This window comes from Psittacula echo (assembly GCF_963264785.1).
Source record: "Psittacula echo genome assembly, chromosome: 5".
In the NCBI taxonomy this organism is placed as follows: Eukaryota; Metazoa; Chordata; class Aves; order Psittaciformes; family Psittacidae; genus Psittacula; species Psittacula echo.
Window position 1 is genome coordinate 43,579,056 of NC_137739.1, and position 18,953 is coordinate 43,598,008.

General features: G+C 34.2%; 1 protein-coding gene across 1 annotated transcript in view; it reads left to right on the plus strand.

Annotated features, from left to right (window-relative positions):
• LOC308221917 (formin-like) overlaps positions 1-18,953 on the plus strand; it is a gene marked incomplete at both ends in the record, with an annotated part of 130,919 nt that overhangs the window by 26,626 nt on the left and 85,340 nt on the right. Inside the window, one exon of the mRNA XM_080619327.1 lies at positions 17,732-18,510. Within this exon, the coding sequence (XP_080475453.1) occupies positions 17,732-18,510 (779 nt within the window). The remainder of the gene's footprint in view (positions 1-17,731; positions 18,511-18,953) is intronic.

Sequence of the window (18,953 nt, forward strand, 5' to 3'; positions counted from 1 at the left end):
CCTCATTTAGGCAGGAATGTTGGGTGTTCTGTGACCTCTGTGGGCTCCCTAGTAATGTTTGAATTTTTGCATTTTTGCAAAGGTTTCAAGAGCTGAAATGTAGAAGTGGGTAGAAAGCAATTTAGTTTTCACTGAACTTGCTTACCTTTGAAAACAATTTCATGTAATAAATTCACCTTAAAGACTAGTGCCTCAAAGTGCCACAGAAAAAGGTTGAAAAATGTGCAAGAAAAAGTAATGTGAAAGGGAAAGACATAGCATGAGTTAAAATTGTCTCATAATTTCAAAATGATTAATTTTTTATTTTGTACTGAGACCACAAAGACATCAACCTTTTTTCTCAGGTACTGAGTGAAGCTCTATCTATGTGACAACCTTTTCATTCTTTTACAGGTGTGTTTTTTCATCTCTCATGCTTCACAAATCCTTCCCAGGCCCTTTGTCTTTTGTTTTCCCATTACTTTTTCCTTCACAGTCAGTGTGCTTCCGTCTCTGAATGTTTCCATTGCTCTTTAATTATGTGTATAACAAAAGGTGCTGCTTCTCCCTGCTGCATTTTGTAATTCTTAATTCAGCTGTGGGAAGCAATGGTGAATAGTGTTGAAAGCTGTTTGTTGTGGTTTAAGCTCAGGTGGTAACTCAGAACCATGCAGCTGTTCGCTTACCCTCCCCATTTTCCTCCTTCCACCAGGAGGGGTGGGGTGGGAGAATTGAAAGAATGTAAACCACACGGGTTGAGATAAGAACAGTTCAATAACTAAAGTATAATATAAAACTACTACTACTACTGCCAATAGTAATAGTAATGGAAATAGCAAGGGGAGAGAATGTAGAATGAAAAAGTGGGAAAAAAAAGGCAAACAGAAGTGATGCACAACACAATTGCTCACCACCTGCCAACTGATACCCAGCCTGACCTGAGCAGTGATCTGGGTCTTCCATGTAACTCACCTAGTTTATATACTGGGCATGACGTGCTGTGGTATGGAATACCTCTTTGGCTAGTTTGGGTCAGGTGTCCTGTCTCTACTTTGTTCTGGCTTCTCGTGCCTCTCCTCATTGGCAGAGCATGAGACTGAAAAGTTAACAGCATTGGTCTCAGACTAAAGCCGAAACACAGCTCTGTACCAGCTACTAAGAAGGAGACAAATAACTGTTAGAGCTGAACCCAGGACGCTGTTCTATGCCAATGCTTCTCAAAAACCCTTTTTATTGAAGTGGGTTGTTTCACTTTTATTTTGACAATTTAAAATGCCTTTTATTTATATGTAAAAGTGAAATTTCATTTCTGCTTCAGAAAGAACATCATAAATTAGATGCTTTAACACAAAATCAAAAAACTTTAAAACATTTGGATTTGTCTAAATCTTCTCTTTTGTAGATAATCTAATACAATGAAGTGGAGTTTTTTTTTAACAGACTTGATTGAAAAATTTCAGGCCTGAATGAATAGGTAGGGATCTTTAGCATTCCCTTCTGGAAACAAAAAATTTTTAGGTTTTTTTTTCTCCTCTTAGTTTTGTGTATGCGTATGTGAATAGGGATTCCACAATTTGACAGAAGTCACTATGTTTTGAAATCTACTATTAAAATATGGGGGCCAGTGATGAATACTGTTGAAAGCTTTGATATGCCACAGTACTTAACAAAACAATATTTAGGAAGTTGATAATATGCTCACTTCTGGTAAGAAAAGTTTTTGCTTCAGGATGCTGAGATTGTTGGTTTTAACCTTTACACAATGAAATGCATCCGTCAGGTGGCTAGATGCTTTGTGTGTTCTTTTCTGGATTTTCATGTCCCAGCATGCACAAATAAAAGAAAATCTGTGTCATGTATGCTTCTGTCTGGTGGAGTTGCAGCTCAAAGAAGCGGCCAAGGTCAGTAAGGGTTTATTAGTCAGTCTTTCCTAATGAGCTGTTCAGGCTTTTTAGAATTTCCATGTGGTGTTACTGATGAAGGTCTCCCAGCTTGTGGTTAATTATTGATACTAGCCTTGTGTAACTTGAAATGTTTCAGTCTTTTGTGCTTAGCTGCTAAATGTATGGTTTCACCACTGTGTATGAACTGTGCGTCTTTGAATCTTCTTGGCTACTTTGTCTTCATGAAGGAATCCTCCCTGTTCAGTGTGGAGCCTCTCTACAGTGCAAGACAGTGAAAATAAGGATTGAGAAAAATGCATAAAAAAATATGAGAAAGAGGAAAATGACATCCTATGAAATTGTATTAAAATATCAATTTCAGTATTTCTAAGGCTCTCAGACAATGGGAGCAAGATTATCTCTAAAATATGCATTTCCTGAAACAGAAAAATCCCATCGGGAGAAAAATCTACCTGTAATGAAAAATTTTTGTTGGCAGTTCTAGAAAAGGTGGAGTAGCAGACTAGGGATGATAGCAAAAGACAGAAGAAATAAAACAGTAACTTTCTTCAGGGTGCATACAAGCACACAAGGAGCTAACATGAAGCACTTTAATCTCTTTGGAACCAGTTGATGACAATTGCATCTTCATTCAGAAAGAGAGCCTGGAATGATTCTTCATGGTGTATGAAAATATTCCCCAGTTCAGTGCTTAATTATGTTTTAAAAACTTGCACATTATAATGCCTATATTCACATTATACTTCATAATTAAATTCTTGATGAAGTTTTAAGTATCTCTGCCATGCTCTGATACTTTAAACAAAATTATTCTCCTTCTCGATTGACTTCCTATTTGCCGTGATTTTGATGCAGTGGCAGCTTTTCATCTGTATTTTCTTTTATTTATATGTTTACAATGTGATTGATTTTATTTATTATATAGCTTGAATATCCAGGAAGACTCTTCTTCCATTGTGTTGGGTTTGTTTTTCACTGCTGCTTGCTTTATCTTACATTGCCGTTCTATTATTTTAATCAATACAGTTTCACTGTAAGAACTTGGATTGTTTAGACTTCATGGCAGCTGCGGAATGCTGTTAATTCCACATGTTGATCCAAGGTTCTCCTGTTTATTTAAGAAGTTACCACAGACCATATTCTGCATATTGAATACAGTGAAAATCTTAACTCTGTTTCAGCACATGAACACAGACATGGTATTATGCAGTTAAAAATGTGCATAGAGATCAACAAGATAATTTATAGCCTTGAAAATTCATCAAGACTGAGCTCTTGCTCAAATTTAGACACTCTACACATTCTGCTTAATTAGGGCTAAAATGAAGCTCTTCTAAAAAATGCATTGTAAACCCTGCTTTTATCATAGTTTATGAAAGTAAATTTATCCTGTCACCTTAAGTAAATATGTTATGCACTCAGGAAAATAAACTAGAATACATATGGTGAATGTGATAACATTTTATTTTGAAAGATTTGGAAGAGCTCTGTAACATGTGAAACAGTTGTTTGCAAGAGAAATTAAGTGATCAAGGAAGTAAAAAAGGCACTAAAAATAAGGTACTGCCAATGTTATTTTGCCATTTTGATTTTGAAAAAATGTACCCCATGACTCCTTGTCAAAATTATCTGCTTTTTGAAATTTACTACACCAGATGTTTATTTGAATCTAATAATTGGAAGCCATTTCTTTGAATGAAATATATAAGTCAGTAAAGACAATATTTTAGCAGCTTCTGACTTTGCAAATCTAGTGCTTATTGGACCTATTGTACCTTCTGATGCTGAGTAGATTTTTAATGTACTATTTGCACAATTCCACCAAAGATACCAAACCCACCTAAATTGTTATAAAATAGCACTGGGGCAAAACTAAGATCCACTGATCAATGGGTGCCATTGTTCTTAATTACTCTTGGTTAGGTTGGAATCATACTTCCAAAGATGCTTTGAAAGCTAGGAGCCTGTCTCCTGACACATTTTTTGATGATGAGTCAATGTGGAAGAAATGCCACTGGAACTTGAAGCAGACTACAAGAGCTGGAAAGATGTGTGGATATGTGAGAGGTAGGGTGTTAGGTCAAAAATAGTGACAATGGATACTAGGATGAGACTGGCAAGCTGGAGGGAGAAAGAAGTAGTCTGGAAGTTAATACAGAAAACTATAGGAGATAGATTGCGAAGACTTGGATCTGGGCATCATAATACAGGGTTTTTTAGAAGTGAACAATTCTGCTCAGAATAACAGCCTAGAATTAATGTAGTTTATTCAGTACTTGATTTTATTTTTGTTAGTCAGTGGGTAGTACTCTCCCCTGTTTATGAATCAAAATGTAATCTGAATATAGATAGTTTCATTATGTACTTTCCAGTGTCACAAGTTTTAATTTGTCAGGATGTTTTATATGTATAAATTTGATTTTATAATATGTATTCATTTTGGCATGTATTATGATTATTATTATTATGCACAGAGACCTAAGATATAAAAAATTAGTGGGATACTTCTGTTCATATCACTGTTCTTTTTTAACTTTGCAGCTATAAATGGGATCCCAGAATATTAAGATAGTTGCTTAGAAAGTAAGATGTATCATTGGTTACCACTTGAGAAATACTGACTAAAATGATTTTCAACTCATCTTACAGGAGCTTTGCAGTTTGAGTGGGTATAGAATCTGCTTTTCCAGGTCAGCATTATCATGCCTTTGTTAAGATACTGTTGTGCTTCTTCCTAAGGTTCCATGCCTTGTTCATTATATACCTTTCAACTTCAGCATACTTAATGCAGAAGTCTTATAGGCTTGCAACTTTTTCATAATAGTTCTTAATAATTTTCTGGAATAACTTCGATCATATTTACTAAATGAGATACTGATTCTGTCAAAATTATCTGCATAGCTGCACTACAAGGAAACACTGATGGACATGGAGAAAATTAAGGTTGCTCTGGGAACCATACTTGTAGTTTTCCCTTCTGAATAATTGGCCAAGGTAGTTTTTCTAACACATTTTTGTGTGTGCAATATTTTCTTCAAATTCTATAATGGTAACATGTGGAATAATGTGATGATGCATAATTAGCATGTAGGATATATTAGCTTAAAGTAGTTATGTGTGTAATCCATAACGGATGTTATACTTCTGTTTATCCAGGCAGAATCTCTGGAGTTCATAAGCTGTATCTTAGATAAGCGTACTGATATACTTAACTCTTAAGTGTAGCATAAACATATCTACAATGTTAAAAAGAAGACTGTTTCTAAACACAAGTTGAGTTTTCTTCTAAATATTACCTGATTGGTGAATTTTTAAAGGCTGTCTTCTGTTTTACCACTAAAGTTTATGATTGTATATGTAGAATTGGAAGCTTCCAAGTTAAACTGAGATAGAAATCATAAAACATAACTGTAAGTGTGTAGAATATCCTCATATGCTTTGCCTTGACAAAGATATCTACAGCTTAAATATTCCCTTTAATCACTGTAGTTGAGCCAAGTATTATATTGTCAATGCGAAAAGATCTTTAATTTTGTGATAGATTTTCTTCTTTTTCCTTCTGTAGAAAGTATGTTAACTTACTGAAAACTTCTGTTTTCGGAATGTGAAACTAACCTCTGCCTTCATTTTCTTTGCTATAGAGAAAAAGGTCATATTTTTTGTAGTATAATATATTCCATGTTGAAGGAAGGGCTGTTTCACCAAGCCATCATTTGTTTTGTGTTGAGATCCCTCTCCGTAACACATGAGGAATGTGATAATTGTAAGCATCAGAGAATTACCTGTCATCTCTTAAGAAACATAGTCATCTAGCAGGTGACTATGTAAAGTCTATTTTACTTAAATTGAAATAGAATCTCTGTTGTTATTTTGCTATCTGGTGTCAAAAAGGTCACTGAAAATTAATTTCCATTGATAGCTATGAAGTCAGTGATTTGCTACACCTAAAAATCTTTCAGTTGTTTTCATTGCATGTGTGAACTCTGTATTGGTGGAGAGGCTAGTCATCTCCTCAGTCTAGGTATTCTCAGAATTTTTAGACAAAAATTATGCTCATACAGCATGAAAATCTTCTAAAAGTGAGGAGTTATATTATTCTTATAGCAAACTCATAGCACTATTTGGCTGAATATTTCCTATTGAAAAGTAGTATTCATTGTTGCCTGATATCCTTCTATAGATGTATAACCTTTTCTCTTCTTATTTTCTTCTTTTCCCTGTGCTTTACTTACACTGTTTTTTGCTTTGACTTTTGCTTCAACCAAATAATTGGTTGCAACTTAGCAGAATGTGATTTACATCATTACTTTCCTATATAGTTACAAAGCTTTGTTATAATGGCTTAATCTTGGAATCTGGTTGCCAGATAAATTAGTTCTTCATACTGTGAAGTAATGTTGACAGTAAACTCTCCTTCCCTCTCCACCCTGTCCCCAAAAGAAAAGGAAGAAAAGAGAAGGAAAACAAGGTTGCATTACAATTCTGGCAACATCAGCCGCACTAATAAAATCAAATTCAATGTTGTTTTACGACTTTGAATTTATGTGACTGCACAGGATCAAAGGATTTGTATCCCACTGGATTGCAAGGTCTATAGTTCATGGCAAAAAAACTCATCAAAAAGAACATTTTAGTAGTAAGGCTTTTCATTTTAATCAGCCACAGTAATAAAAAAGCTGTTAGGTGTCCAAAAACATTCTCCCAAGATCAGAGACAACTTGCTCTCTACTACAATCAGTTTTCTTATTGGATCCATACTGCCTCTGTAGTTTTTGTCACTGAAACTTTATTTTCAACTTGTTTTCGGGCATTTTTTTTCATTGTTTTCACATTTTACATGCCAAATCACGATATATATATCAGTAAAAGTAACAATTCTTATAATTTCCCTGGCAAATGAGAAACACTGTAACTTCTTTAAAGTAAATTTTCATCAAAACAAGTCTGTTAATTAAACCTGCCCATATTTTTGTATGTTGTATTTCAAAATATTTGAATAGCAATTATTTTTTTTTCTCATTGGACATAGTAATTTGAATACCACCACATAACATAGGTTTTAGTCCTTTTCTACCTATACAGACATAGTAACCTAGGTAACCTTAAGACTAGGGTAGCAGCTGCAAGTGAGAAACACAATAGGAAAGTAACTACATGTTTGTGATGGGAAATGCTGTTGTTATCATGTTTGTATTCTGCATGTTAGTTGTTCATGGTCCTAGATCAACAGAAATTTTAAATGAATTTTCAACATATGGTGTGGTTTCATTCTTTAATTAGCAGAGAAGTTGTATGCGATACATCATTTACATTTATTGACATGTTGCATGTTGAATTGTCTCATTCTGTTCTGCAGAATTTAACTGTTTAACAGAGTTTAGCAATATGTAGAGATATTACCAACTAAATTGTCCATGAAAGTATCAGTTTTACTTGAAATTTACAAGGTCTCAATTTTGCTGGCTACCCATTTTTTACAAACTGTGTCAGATTTTTTTTTCCTAGCATGGCTAGCTTTCATTTAGGAAGAATCAACTCACAGTCACTTTATGCAAGGATTGCTCCCTTTCTGCATGGTATGGCACTTGTTGGATGTTACATAGAATCATAGAATGGTTAGGTTTGGAAAGGACCTTTAGATCATCTAGTTCCAATACCCCTGCCCTGGGCAGGGGCGCCTCACGCTAGACCATGGCTCTCTCCAACGTGGCCTTGAACACTGCCAGGGATAGAGCACTCATACCTTCCTTGGGCAACCCATTCCAGTGCCTCACCACCCTTACAGTAAAGAACTTCTTCATTATATCCAACCTGAACTTCCTCTACTTTAGTTTGAACCCATTCTCCCTTGTCCTATTGCTACAGTCCCTGACTAAGAGTCCCTCTTCAGCATCCTTGCAGGCCCCCTTCAGGTACTGGAAGGCTACTATGAGGTCACCATGCAGCCTTCTCTTCTCTTTACTTGCAATGATCTAGTGGGTATGGTATTCCCTTCTCACTGCTACCTGAGATACATACAGGTGTTTTTTTGGTTTTTTTTTTTTGTTTGTTTGTTTGTTTGTTTTTTGTTTTTTTTTGGTTTTTTTTGGTGTTTTTTTTTGTTTGTTTGGTTTTTTGTTTTTTTGGTTTTTTTTTGTTTTTTGTTTTTTGTTTTGTGTTTTTGTTTGGTTTTTGTTTGGGTTTTTTTTTGTTTTTGTTTTGTTGTTTTTTTTTTTTTTTTTTTTTGTCAGTTAAATATTTTCATGGGTTTATTATTTTTAAAACCATTCATTCAAATGAACAGAAACTTTAGCAGTAGTTGGAATTTTATGTTACCTACCAGAAATATAAAATCTACATAAAATGCTAAATTATCTACTTAATATTTACGTATTTATAGCCTGATATGTAACTCTTTAAGCACATAACTCTTGGCTTTATTAAGTAATATTCAGTCTAGTGTTTTAGAGGTGCTATCATTATGTCGAGGGATGACATTGCTTAACAGATGTGCCTGTGTCAAGAAGTTAGTGCATCTAAGGCATTAATAATTTTCTGCTTGATATATATATTAGATTCAAAAAGGATTTAGAGTCCAGTGAGATTTCTCTGTGGGTACAGAGATGCCACAGTAGAGTACATGGCTTACCAAGCTGACATAATAGGATATTTTCCCATATATTTGCATTCATAATATTTGCAGGATTTTGAGATACTACCAAGAAATTTCAAGGCTGCATCAAGGTGTTTGAATAGAAGTTGTGGAGAGGGGGAGGGATTTACTCCTAGTAAAAGGGTTCATCTGAGTAAAATTATATGTAAATAGGACAGCTGTAGAAAAACAAGTATTAGAGATGAGCTGTTGTGAGCTATGTATTGTATAACAAAGTTCTCCAAGTGAGTTAACTTGTGTAGTCTAAAATGATTGGATGGTAGGGAAAGGATTGAGGAGAGGAAATGTATATGTGCAGGAAACAAAACCTAGTTGAATGTAATTTCACAGAAACATTTACAGAGCAGACACAAAGCAATCAGGATGAGGGAAGCAAGCTTTAAGGCAACTTGGAAATCAGTCTGTGAGGAGCATGGAAAAGAGAACAGAACATTTAGAGAGACTGAAGGTCCACAAGCAGCTGGAAGAGGAAATGCTAAAGCTTAGAAGAATATAGGACTGTGTGCAGTCCATAATGCAAGGGATGGCTGGCATCTTGCACAGAATAATCCCTTGGAAAACACGGTCCTGTCAGAAAATAGCTACAGAGTCCTTGTGTCATAGATCTGCTTTGCATGGCTATTTATATTCTTCCTGTAGAGAGAAAAATGGAGGTCTGTTTGTTACATTAGACTTACATGATCTCAGAAAGCTTAGCACTAGTGTGAAAGAACGAGCTGATTCAGTTCCTGCTTCCACTATATTCTGTGTCAGCAGGCTTACTTAATAAGTTCCAATTGTGGATCTTTTTTTTTTTTTTAACTTATGATGCATATATATATATATTTTTTCTTTAAACAGCTCTGTCATGTTTATTATCTTTATAGAGCTGTTAGACTCAATATGTACAAATGCACTGGCCAAAAGTTGGCAAATCTTTTGACAGGCACTTTCTGCTGGAGGAAAGCACACAGGCTTTGCAATTGGAAGGATAGTAGCCTGGCTGTTACTGATTCTGGGTCCTGGAAAATGGTAAAAAGGAGGAAAAAGAGGCAGAAAACATATGTAAAGAATCATATTGCTGAAGAATAGGGTTTAATTTAGGAGAAGAATCATTTTATATGATAAAAGTGAAGGGTGACAACAATATAGTAATTCCAGTGACACATTTCCCAAGTAGCATGCAGTTGAATATGCATAAAAGATGAATAGAAAGGCGAAGAGAAAACCAGCACTGGGAATTGCTTGGAAGTGAGTTCAAGGAGCAAAGTGAAGGAAGCAATGCAGCAGTGTGGACATACTATATATATAGAGAGGACCAGGAAGAGTGGCTGTAAATGTTATTTTTGGATGCAGAACTGAGTCTATAGAAAAGAAGTATTCAAAATGTGTTATAAATGCAAACTATTTCTGAAATGGCCTGAAGAACGTGTTACCGGCTACATTAAGAATAGTTTTGACTGAAACTGGAACAATGAGTGGAAGATTAGTAGAAACATATAAACATACAAGCAAATGTAAGCATATGTTAATTTAAATACTCACAAAAGTGCCGTGCTTAATTTGAATATTTTTTGCAGCAGAGAGAGTAGATATTATGTTAATATCTTCAGTTTCTCATTGATTTTCTGCATTCTGAGAATTGCTGTTTGATAGTTTTGAAGTTTTTCTAAAAAAGAATAGGAAAATGCCAGAAATAACAACAGATGGAGTACAAACCATAGTACAGGTCTCAAAAATAATTTTTGCTTAGGTTGCCTTTGAATACCTGCTTGTATTGAGTGTAGTCCTTTCTCATACATCCAGTCAGTTGTTCATATACCTGTTTGCTTTTTTGAAGTTGATCTTGGTTAGTTGGTGTTTCTTCCAGACAGGACAAGCAAAAAGATGAAATTAAGTGTATCATACCAGTTATTTCAGTACAGTCAAAAAGGTGAGAGAGGGAAGAAGTAGTAAAACTTCCTTACCATCACCTTCCCTTTACACTAGTCTAGAAATACAAGGGATTTTTTTATTTTGTAGACATCTAGATTGGTGACATAGGAAGTAGAAATTCATAAGTGAATTCAGAATTGCAGGCTTTTGGCATTACTTTCTTCTTTCTGATCGGTAATTCACATGACTTGTGCAGTTATACTGACAATCCTTTTTTACATTAGTCATTCTTTCATATAGTATAAATATGGGCCTTATAAAGGCTGAACATGTTGACTGCACCAAGCTTTCTGTCTGCTGTTACCCTTTATGTAACAAATTCCTTAAGCTCACACTAATATGCATTTATAGTGAAACAGAGCTTTTAGCAACTTCAGTCATTATATGAATGCGCATTGTTTAAATATGGCAAATCCATCTGTTAGTATGGCTATAAAATATTAAGGAAGGTATGGAAAATGCATTTTGAGCCGTTCTAAATTTGTAACTGATATACTAAAATACTGAATTATTAAAATTCTTGTACAGCTTTATATCTACGTTTCCTTTCTGTAAATGGAGATTTTTCATATTGTGGTTTAAATAGTTAATCTATTAAAGATCTGCTTTGGTTTGTGGATGTTTAATGATATTTGGTATGTCAAAATGCAGTTTAATTACAGAGTTGAATAATTGTGCAACTTAGTTGCTGGAAGAATAATACCTTATTTTTTTAAAGTGTAATCAAATAGCTACATGTTTGGTGTCTATTTATAGGTTTTACTTAAGTGTAGTTACTTGAGATTGAGGACCTGTTCATACTATATCTTGGTAGAAATGGTAACTGTTTAATATCAATCTTTACAAGTAATTACAGGTGTTGTTAAATCAGAAGTTGTATTTCATAACATGAAATATATGTGTGTGTGAATCAAAAATTATATATTTTCAGAGTAAATACTTAAATTACAAAACATTACATGAATCAGTGCTTAAAATGTTTTGTGAATTTTAAGCTATCTATAGTCCTATATGTAAGTACTCATGCACATTATGTTTTTTTTTTTTTAAAAATCTGTATTTTGCAGTGTAACTGGGTATATTTTAATGATGTGCTATGCCAATAATTTTGTACTCCAGAATTACTGTCTATAAGGCCGTATTTCTTTCTCAACTACCCAAATGCCAGTAACTGTTAAATAACTGAATATTCAAAAACATCTAGAAAAACAATGTTCTGCATATCCACTATGGTAAAATTTCTTCCCAACTTCTTGTACTATTTTTTAAATTGGAAAGAGAATTGTGCTCTGTATAATAGCCTATACAAATATTTAGAGTTCCTGAATGTTTGAGAATGGTCAATCATTTAGCTTACTTTTTGACTATGAGGTGTAAGAATAGTCCTTGCTGCATACCCTTGAAAATGGTGATGTATCATATGTAACTGATTATATTGGTTGAGGTACTTATTGGAAGGGAATTTTGATTTTTATGTAAATTGGCACAGGTTTAAGGGTTTTTTCATGGAGAAATCCTTTCCTAAATTACTGATTGTTGTTAAAATTTAAAACAAATGTGTGTTTTTTTAAGGACAGAGATTTAACAAAAAAGGACCTTTTTTTTCTTTGTCAACACAATACAAGAATAAAAAGTGTGAGCTCTTCCAAAAGCTGAAGATGAAATTACTTAAAATAAACAAAACCAAAAAGTCAGAGGCTGTCTGTGAAAATTTTGGTTTTCCTCGCTTTTCCATGCACAATACTTTGATGACCACAATACTAGAACAAAAACAAAAAAAAAAGCTGTAAAGTCTATAAGAATGTTTTTCACTGGTAACTCAGTAACTTATCTTTCCTTTCTTCTCTTTTGTTTTAATATCTCTTTCTCTCTTCTCCTCTAGATATCATATCCTTAGATACTTTGTTTCTTCTTTGTTCCCATTTTTTTCCTTTCCATGACTTGGCATAAGCAACTAATTAGATGTAACAATCAGTGTATAAAGTCAGAAGGGAATAAAATCAAGCTCACTTTCTCCCTACTACTTTGTTTTTCGCAGCTAATTAAGAGTAAAAACTAGTAAAAGTGTGTGTTTCTCAGTTAAAGATGAGGTCTGTCTCTGATTGAACAGCTTTGTTCATTAAAGATGTGCCATTTTTACACAGTTGCTTTTTAGAGTAGAATAGCACTGTAAACACTAGAGAAAAGATATCATACATTAACAGTGAAGTATTAACTCGCTATTCACAAAGCAAAAGTTCTGCATATTGCTAGCTCTAACCAGTGGCTTAGAGATCCTTCTTTCTTTTCTTTTTTTTTTTTTTTTATGTTTTACTGCTACAGATAGGATTTTTAAAAACATTTATGGTGCAAATGAGTCTTGACTAATAGCAAGGCAGCAACTGATTTCTGAATGTAGGTTGTTGTAGAGATTTATGGTTTCTTCATATTCATACATACAAATCGTTATAAAACTTTCCATATCAGATCAATTCTATGTCATGGTTAGAAAGTCTTTGTCCATATAAAATCACATTATATAAAGCAGGAACACAACAAATACATACTTGAGCTGATTGCATTTAGTTGAGTATATAGACTATAATTGACTATATTGACTGTATTAAATGAAGCCGTAAACTTTGTCTGCTACCTAAGCACAGAGAAAAGCTGTCACGTTGATATTTAGATTTGTCTGTGCCAATCCGCATTATCATGTCAGACAGTGAGACAACCTGTAGGTTACATCATCAGTGGGAGTATTTAGTCTTCATTTTTGTTTTTTTGTGGGTTTTTTTCTGATAAATTGCATACTTTATCATCAGAGACTTCAATGGTTAATGGAAGTACAGTGCATTGATTCAATTTTGGGCTTTTTCTTCCTTTGAACATATGCGTTATATGTTCCTGAGCCTCACAGGACCAGGGCTGAGCTGTTGGCATTATTTTGGAAAATATATCAAATATACCTTGTCTTGTGTCAAGTCACTTAGCAGGTGCAAAAATAACGTCACTGGACTCATACACCAGAGGGGTGGGTGTAAGGAGAAAGGACATAAAGACATTAGAAAGCTGTTCCAAAAAACCTCCTCTTGTTTTCCAGGTTATGATATATCAGTATTTTGGATATTTACATAATCATCTTTGTATCATAGCAATAACAAGTATTTTAGAAAGACGGGTGATTTTTTTTCATAAGGGTGGCTTTTATTTTACCCATAAAAAGTATACTTTCTGGAATAGGGTAATACAGGTCTTCTAAGCTTACATATAAATGTCTGTGTTTAAGGGAACTGGGAGTTAGCTGAGATCACTTGCTCTGGTAAGGTGATTTTAGTCAAGGAAAATGGATTGTGCCCATTCCAATGGCAGATACAAGATAAACCTTGCAAAATGAAAGAAATTCATTTGTAAGTACAGCTGTAATGGTGAGGCTTGAATAGCAAATGGGCATGGCCTTTATTTAGTCAGAATCAGAAGTACAAAAACTCTGAAACCTATGTTTCAAGAAATGGCAGATTTGGAAGCAAAATAAGATTTATTAGAGAGAGGGATAGACTAAACTGCCTATTTATTCAACCTCTTTAAAATGGATATTGGAAGCAGAGAGCCTTGCAAGAATGGAAAAAGAAGTCATCAGCCAGGAAGGCTAATTTTAGAGGTCAGAAAAGCATAGGATTAAAAGGCTAATAGACAACAATCCAGCTGAATTACATCTTGCAAAGCAAATGTAAGGGTTCAGTGGAAGTATTCTTCAACAATAGAACCAGAAAGAAACTAAGGACGCAAGGAGGGTGTTATCCAGGAAAGGTGAGGTGGAGACAAAGGCAGTGTAAATTGAACCTGAAAAATCAATACCAAATGAACCACCCCAGATTTCAGTATCAGTGATTGTGAACACAGGGAAGGCATTTTTCTTAAACTGAACATACACACAACTTTTAGCAGCTGAATAGAGCACAAGGACTGTGTTTTTGCAAATGACGTTTCTATTTATATATTCTATATATGGAGTTGTTGACTCACAATCAGTTTGTGTTATGCTGTCACAGATCCTTTTCCTCAGGAAGCACCGTATGCATTATTTCCACCCACCCCACCCCACCCCATTTCATTCTGCTTAAAATAGCTGTGACCAAATTGCAGATAGCTTTTGGTCATTGTTCAATTTAACAGCAGTTCCCAAAGACTCTGAATCTGGTGCATGACATGACAAGAAAACAGACTTGGTATATTTCCAACATGATAGTAATAATTGCTGATGTGATTCAGTAACAAGATGCTGAATAATTTGAACTGTATCTATCCAACTGAATAATTTGAACTCTATCTGTTCAAGTGCCTATACATTTGAATTCAGCTAAAAGCTGGTTCTTCCCACCAGCCACAGGTAGTGTTATGTAGCCATCATAAACATTTTAAAGGAGTGTTGACAAACGCCTGGAAATAAAACTGTAAGCTTTGGTAGACGTATGCATACTAAAGTAAAAAGAACTTTGATTCCCATTTAGAGTAAACCAGAATTTTAACTGGAAATGCACAAATGCTTCTAGTACTAGTTTCTGTTCAATGAAATGTCTCTCTTTTCACATTATATTTTTAATATTTCAGGATTCTGGAGACAACATATAGTATAAAAGTAGTTTTGATTATTTCCCACTTGAAATTGTGAGGTGGAAATAGTTTTATTATGCTGCATTTTAGTATGTTGGATTTGTTTAGAGTAATGTGAAGTACAAAAAGATTCCATTATTCCTATCTTTAGTCTCACTGTAAGAAAGAAAAGATTTGCCTGGATATGTACTGTATCACCAATTGCTGTAGAAAAATTTAGTGGCCATGTAAAATGTTTTAAATTCTACCTGCATGGAATGACTGGATGCTGTTTGATTTAATTTAATTTGTTATAAGATTTTAGAGCATTCCATCTCTTTTGAAGAAATATTTGTCAGTAAGCAGACCATTATTAAGAATATGTGTTATGTGTATATTTAAAAATAGTATCTATATATATTCTTAAAAATTCTGTTGAAAATGCTATCATAGTTACATAAACTGAAAAGATTTCAATGTTATTTAATCTTATTTCAGTGGACAAGATTTGTTTTGAGGTGTAAGGTAATTAAAATAAAAATTTGTTTTATTACTTAATCCTCTTTTATATTGCAGTCAGTTGGATATGACTGATTGTTTGCATTGATGAGATGTTTAAAACAGATTCCCAATGTCTCATTTTTGTTGTCTGCTTTTGTTTCTTTTGCTTAGTAGTTTCAGCTTTAATTCTTGTTTATGTTTATTATTTTTATTAACAGAAAATAATTTTGAAAATGTGAAAGAGTAAAAAACAAGAACAAAGTATAAAATTATATCTCAAGTACAATTTTGAATTTGAATCACCAATTTTATATTGTAAATTAAAGATAGAAGATCTGAGGTTGAAAATGTACAGAATACTAACACAGTTGCTTTCATGCCCAGTTAGATGAAATAAGTAGTTTTGTTAAATACTGAGCTTGTTTTACAGTGTGTTTTTAAGGTGACTTGAGATTTACTGCTGGAAAAATCTTTAACATTCAAAGTAAATTGTTCTGTTGGGTAGTTTTTGATGTCCAGTAGGGCCAAAATACTATGATAAACAAAATAGTTAAATTCCCTAAGGCAAACCTACTTCATTGCCTCATTTATGAATCATCATGCCAAGTTTAAAAAGAAAGGTGATTGCTCTGGAGCAGTTCAGATGACAGAAAATCTTGCGATAGTTGAACTGAACTAATAATTAAGCTGAGTGACAACAAACTTTGATAGAGTAACAGCAAGTAAAGCCAAGTAAAAAGCATTCAATTTGTTATACGTATTAGTTCTATTTCTTCTATAAAGCTAATAGAAATTGGATTATTTCCAATACAAATTGCTGTTCGATTCTGTTTGCAAAACTTTCAGTTTCCCACCTTTATGCTTGCCAGTTAAGGGAAGGAGCCTTTTGTATCCAGTATTTTCAGATTGCTTACTTTGGACTTTATCTTAAATTGATTTAGAATGCAAGTTGACTATACTGCTGTAAAAAATAACATATTTTTTGCATACCTATTGAAGCTTTTTTGTATGATACAAAGTTAATTACACTAATCTTCCGTACTGAGCTATACGTGCATAAGTTAGATGCATAGTAATTAATACTGTGATCTATTAAGTCTGATGTAATACTCAAGGTGAAATGTTAAGTAGGGAGTTCTAGATTGCTGCTTCTGACCAGCACTGTGGGGTTTTTTGAAGTGTAAGTTGCTCTGCCTGCAGAAATTTGGGAATACCACAGCTCGTTAGCTGCTTCTGTTGAAATGCCGGCTTCCACTTGTACAGCGATCCTGAAAGAACCATGGAATATACTCTTTCAGGAGTCACTGCTTTGCAAAGAAAGAGCAGCAGTCAGCTGCCTGATAGTAGCATGGCATAACAGAAAATAACTTGTAGGGATTCAGTCATCTGGAAGAGCAGTATTAGATTGAATTATTTAAAGGAGAGATTTCTGTGTCAAATGTTTTGTATTTTTCTGATATATGGTAAGAAAAGTGTTTTGTTTTTTTCCTTACCTATATATATTCTTGAAAGACTGTTATTTCCTTCTACAACAGTGAAGTCCTCTAGATCTTGGTTCTAAGATATATTTTCCTGAATTTTAGATTAAAGTACATGAGGTAGAAATGAAGTTTCAATCTAATAGTAAAGATAAATTTAAAGAATTTATGTGTACTTTTGTGAATTTAATAGATGAGAACACTTTTAATAGATTGAGAAAGTATTTTAATTTGTTTATTTAATGTTTTCTTGGGACGGGGGCAGAGAATTTCAACGTCTGTTGTGTTTGATCTATTTTTTACTTCCTAACATGTTAACTATGTATATGGCATATGTATGAAATTAAATAGTCAATAAAATCATGTCATAAGTGCAATACCATTCAAAAAAGGTACATTTTTCCTCATATTTAACTAGTAATTATTTCATTCAGCAATTAGAAACCAGGAAGTCTGCTTAAAGGCAAGGTACAAGTTAGAATTTGCTACATTGATGTTCCAGAGCTGGAAATATGTTTTGTTGAAACATACACTGCTTAAACTTGTTTAAAGATTAGTGGTAGTCCATTTATGTGATAGCTTGCAATAAAGCTATTTAGAACTGGGAAAGTAAAGTGTATCTGTCTTGGCTTAAAGTAGGAATATGGGCTAAATGTGAAGATTTTTAATTACAACAAAATAAACACTTTAGAAAATGTTTGCACTAAGGGTTTTTTGTTGTTGTTCTGCAGTCTCAGTTTGAACTCAGGGTATTCCATATTCGTGGAGAACATGCTGTATCAACTGCTCAGCTTGAGGAAACAATTGCACATCTGAAGAATGAACTGGATAATAAATTAAACAGAAGGAGTGAAAAAGCAAAGGATATTGGTGTTTCTACTGAAGATGGTAATCCACCAAAGACATACCGAAATGTGTGTATACAGACTGACAGAGAAACTTTCATAAAGCCTAGTGAAGAAGAAAACAGAGCTGTGAAAAACAACCAAATAGTACCCAAAAAGCTTAATATTTCTTCTTTGTCACATAATATTTCTGCCCAAAGTGAAAGTAATGACAATGTACAGTCTTCAGAAAGTGTCTTACCTTGTCAACCAAAACAAATGCTGCCTCCTCCACCATTAGCACCGCCACCACCACCACCTCCTCCTCCCCTTCCTGATTCTTCACTACCAGGTTTAGTTCCTCCACCACCACCTTTGCCAGTGGGTACAACTTCACTGACATCTCAGTTTGGATCTGGACCACCACTGCCACCTCCACCTTCTGAAAGCTGTAGGAATTTTCAAGCACCACCACCACCTCCACCACCCCCGCTTCCAGGGTCAGGACCTCCTGTGCCTCCTCCACTGCCTGGATCTGGCTTACCACCACCCCCTCCACCTCCTGGGCCTGGGTTCTTTTTTAATAGCACTTTATCTTCAAACCAAGGTCCTCGAAAACCTGCCATTGAACCTAGCCGTCCCATGAAGCCTTTGTATTGGACACGGATACAATTACAAGATAGCAGGTAAAATATATTTATTTGGACTTGCTATTTATACACTATGATACAAGGGCAGGTATACCATTTAATACTTAAAAAGTTAACATTCTAGGAATGCATAGCCAAATCAGTGTAGAGGCATGGAATTTATGTGTTTGTTCTGACAAGAACTTATAGAGTTTCATTTTTGCTTCCCAGGCACTTCAGGTGATACCATCTTCAGAGCTCTGTGATGCTAGTTCTAGAACCAGTTAAACTGGGACCTAACCTCTGTGTATAATTCTGTCAGAGCAGGAAAATTAAAGCATATGTATAAATATATGCAGCTTGGGAACATGTAGCATGAAGAATCCATTAAGGAGTATCAATACTTATAGACACCTCTAGTTTAAAAAAAAATTTATTAAAAAAAAAAAAATTACCAATCTTATTGTGATTTAGTGCTGGGATAAAATGCTAGATATGCT